At 50.5% G+C, this 3,670-nt stretch overlaps 3 protein-coding genes across 3 annotated transcripts in view, besides 4 other annotated features; all 3 read right to left on the minus strand.

Annotated features, from left to right (window-relative positions):
* Nucleotides 1-383, minus strand: part of TraAM80_04610 (uncharacterized protein) — a gene marked incomplete at both ends in the record, with an annotated part of 489 nt that extends 106 nt beyond the window's left edge. The window contains one exon of the mRNA XM_029381533.1: nucleotides 1-383. This exon is cut by the window's left edge and continues 106 nt beyond it. Coding sequence (XP_029238659.1) covers nucleotides 1-383 — 383 coding nt within the window.
* Nucleotides 384-613: 230 nt separating this feature from the next.
* Nucleotides 614-631: a microsatellite.
* Nucleotides 632-734: 103 nt separating this feature from the next.
* Nucleotides 735-764: a microsatellite.
* A 321-nt stretch (nucleotides 765-1,085) lies between these two features.
* Nucleotides 1,086-1,116: a sequence feature (G-rich).
* A 17-nt stretch (nucleotides 1,117-1,133) lies between these two features.
* On the minus strand, nucleotides 1,134-2,264 carry TraAM80_04611 (glucokinase 1; the record flags this gene model as incomplete). Its single annotated transcript, XM_029381534.1, has 1 exon — nucleotides 1,134-2,264. The coding sequence occupies one exon, from the start codon at nucleotides 2,262-2,264 to the stop codon at nucleotides 1,134-1,136; it is 1,131 nt and encodes a 376-aa protein (XP_029238660.1).
* A 114-nt stretch (nucleotides 2,265-2,378) lies between these two features.
* Nucleotides 2,379-2,409: a sequence feature (A-rich).
* A 206-nt stretch (nucleotides 2,410-2,615) lies between these two features.
* On the minus strand, nucleotides 2,616-3,575 carry TraAM80_04612 (putative kinteoplast poly(A) polymerase complex 1 subunit; the record flags this gene model as incomplete). Its single annotated transcript, XM_029381535.1, has 1 exon — nucleotides 2,616-3,575. The coding sequence occupies one exon, from the start codon at nucleotides 3,573-3,575 to the stop codon at nucleotides 2,616-2,618; it is 960 nt and encodes a 319-aa protein (XP_029238661.1).
* Between the last annotated feature and the right edge of the window lie 95 nt (nucleotides 3,576-3,670).

Raw genomic sequence — 3,670 nt, forward strand, 5'->3', positions numbered from 1 at the left:
TTCTTATAGTTTAGTTTCATATACACTTCCGGGGAGGGGCGTTGCATCCCCTGTGAGTCCTTATCCTCAATGTCAAACGGCTGGGCGTTTCGGAACTGCTGCAGGGCAATGTCGCCCACCGTCTCGCCTGTACGCCAACGGGTAAGGTTCGTCAGTAGATGTTCGTCAGGAAACCGGTGATAATGCAGCTGCACTTGCTGGCCGAAAAGCCAACCCTCACGTCCACGCTTGCGACCACGGTAGGCTGGTTTCTCCTGCGGCTCCACGTGGTAGGGCGTTGCATCCTGCTTGGTGAGGAGGTTGATGTACTCGTTCCACGGCTGACGGCATATCGCAAACTGCGCCATGGCGTTTGCGTACACCGACCCTCCCACGCAATTCATCTTTCAACACAACCCTCACGCTACGTCCCCCCTACTGTGATTTCGTTTACGCCACCACCCCAGCAACAAACAAACAACTAATACAAAGGTGCAACTGTTGTTCCTCTGATTGCTTCCCTCCCTATCATAATCGATAAACACACCTTATGTCATTAATGACGAAGAGCACGCACGGTAAATAACGAGATGAATGGACGAAGTGAGAGAAATCGTATTACCAAAAAAACAAAACACACACACACACACACGTGTCTCGCTCACCTTACCCTCCGTCCATCATGATTCCGTTTTCCTCAACGTCTTCAAAAACAAAAATAACAAGTATTTTAATTTCCCTTCTTTTGCTGATCCCACACCGCTACACACACACACACACACACAAATGCGCGAAGGGCCGCGGTGTCCTCATTCCCCAGAACACATACAAGCAACAAAACAACCAGCAAAAAAAAAAACATTAAAAAAAGAAGTAGCTCCAAACTCAAAAAATAATAATAATCAAGGATGAAGCACTGTAAACCCAAAAAGAAAAAAAATGGCAAAGGTACAGACGACACTCATTTTTGTTGTTGTTTGTTCATCATATTCCGCCCCTTTGCCCGTTTTGTTTTGTTTTCTATTACTTTTTACCTTTTTACGCATAAATTTGTATTTGCTTGCGTGAAGAGTCCAATTTGATGTCACCCACACTTTAATGCGTCCGAGGGGGAGGAGGAGGGAAGGGGGGTGGGGGGCTCGTGCTTCCCATGACTACAGCTTTGCCGCAGGCGTCTTCTTCGCGGTGAGGTTCAGGGCGCACCGGTAGCAACCAAGCAGATTCAAGTTTAAGAACTTCTTCTGGCGCAGGTACGTCACACGACTCTGGAAGCCAAAGCGCTCCATCTCGTGGTTGAGTGCCTCGCGATGCATCTTCTTCAAGTTTTCCGAATTCTCGTAGAAGAACTTATTGTTCACGGCATTGTCCCCGACGATGACAATGGTAAGGGGCACAAACGCCATGCTCGCCTCGCTGCCAACGCGCATAAGGTACTCGTTGAACTTCTCCAAAGCCTTGCAAGCATCTGCGTCACCCTCAATTGCAAGCTTCGCAATCTGTGGGGATGAGCGCGGCGGCTTGCGTCCACCCACCGCCTGCCTGTAGTGAAACTCCAGTCCAGCCCCGCTCACCATGTTTTCAAAATTAGGAAGACGCTTCAGCTCCCCTTTAAGGGTCTGAATGTAGCCGATGTCGTCCCGCATTGTGAGGGTCTGCGAGCCAAGCTCCAGTGGAATAACGATATACTCCTGATCCATGGGATTATAGTAGATGAGAGATGACCCGAGTCCAGTGCCAGGCGCCAGCACAACGCAGCGACCACGGCCGAGAACGGACCCCGCCGCCCGCTGCTCGCACACGTGCCAGTGGCTGCCTTTCCACATCAGTTCGAAGTACTCAGGAAAGGCGCGTGCGTCACTGACAGCCAACACACCGAATCCGCCTGCTTCGAGATCGTTAAGAATGGCACTGCGACCCGGCGGGAAAAGTGCTGTCGGGTAATCTGACAGACGCGCAATTCCCTTCAGGTTGTTGAAGGGTCCACCCACCGCACTGTTTGTGACAGGGCCAGGCACGTTGATCACACCCGCCGCCACACGTGCGATAACCGAGGCAGGCATCACTTCAATAATATTTTTAAAGAATTTCAGAAGGTCCGTAATGTCCTTGCTCTCCATGTGGTACCGCGTGGTTGCAACACAGAAGGAGTCATCCTTGTGGTGACGTGCAAAGCCCAAGCGGGCGCTCGTTCCGCCAACGTCACCAATAAAAATCAGCGGCCCATTCCATGCGGGAGTCATGAGCTCCTCACGAAGTTTGTGAATGTCAACTTCCGTGATATTCATTGTTTGGCGTGTAGGGTCGTTATTACTTGCAGAATTTTATTTTTGGGCTTTATCTAATCACAATGAGTTGTCGTGAAACAACAGAAACACAGAAAATACGGGTCGAGCCAGAGCAAAAAAGAAAAAGAAAAAGACAGAAAAAAAATTCAGCATGAGAAATACCACATGCATAGAAAGCGCCAACACCTGCAGCGACATGCATGCAATATAATGCGGTCATTACAATTCAGGTCAACACAGCAACAGTTACATAGAGGCAAACGACATCACCTCTTGAGCTTCCACCACCACAACATCAAGAATAACAATTCCATGCCATGAATGTGAATACCGCTTGGGAGTGACGGGAACTCACACTTTTTTGATCCCCAAGGTTGGGTTGGAGAATCCCATACGCTTCGTCGACGTGGAAGAGTACAAGTTGTAGAACTTCTTCTTCATGCCCTTAGTCGACATGAGCCCCGGAACCGTTGGGTTCTTTATGGAACGCTCTACATCCGCCGCGTATGATGCGTTGTTGCGGTGCATAGATATGGACTGGTTCTCCGGGGAGTAAAATTGATCTTGCTGCTTCTGCTCCGCTGTCGTGGCACTTCCACCGCGACCCCCAGTCGACGCATTCTTCTGCAACCTTTCCAGCTCCTTGAAATACCGTCGGATGCGGTCTGTCTGCGCCCAATTGTAAGCAAAGTGTTCCATTGTGTGTTTCGTTGAGTACGTCGTAGGGTCGTAGTTCTCTTGGTACGCCTTCGGTCGGAACTTCTGAGAGCGGAACCAAAATGGATTCCCAAAACGTGGGTAGAGACCGATTCGTATGGCTTGTGCCTTCGCCAAACGAAGCTTCACAACAGCCTCTGGGTTGAGTGGAAGAATATCTGCAGGGTACATGTGCCCTGTGCGGGTTAAGAAGCGAGAAATGGTGGCTGGATTCTTATAGTTTAGTTTCATATACACTTCCGGGGAGGGGCGTTGCATCCCCTGTGAGTCCTTATCCTCAATGTCAAACGGCTGGGCGTTTCGGAACTGCTGCAGGGCAATGTCGCCCACCGTCTCGCCTGTACGCCAACGGGTAAGGTTCGTCAGTAGATGTTCGTCAGGAAACCGGTGATAATGCAGCTGCACTTGCTGGCCGAAAAGCCAACCCTCACGTCCACGCTTGCGACCACGGTAGGCTGGTTTCTCCTGCGGCTCCACGTGGTAGGGCGTTGCATCCTGCTTGGTGAGGAGGTTGATGTACTCGTTCCACGGCTGACGGCATATCGCAAACTGCGCCATGGCGTTTGCGTACACCGACCCTCCCACGCAATTCATCTTTCAACACAACCCTCACGCTACGTCCCCCCTACTGTGATTTCGTTTACGCCACCACCCCAGCAACAAACAAACAACTAATACAAAGGTGCAAC

The sequence above is a fragment of the Trypanosoma rangeli genome (genome assembly GCF_003719475.1).
Source record: "Trypanosoma rangeli strain AM80 chromosome Unknown Tra_15.4_contig_00137, whole genome shotgun sequence".
In the NCBI taxonomy this organism is placed as follows: Eukaryota; Euglenozoa; class Kinetoplastea; order Trypanosomatida; family Trypanosomatidae; genus Trypanosoma; species Trypanosoma rangeli.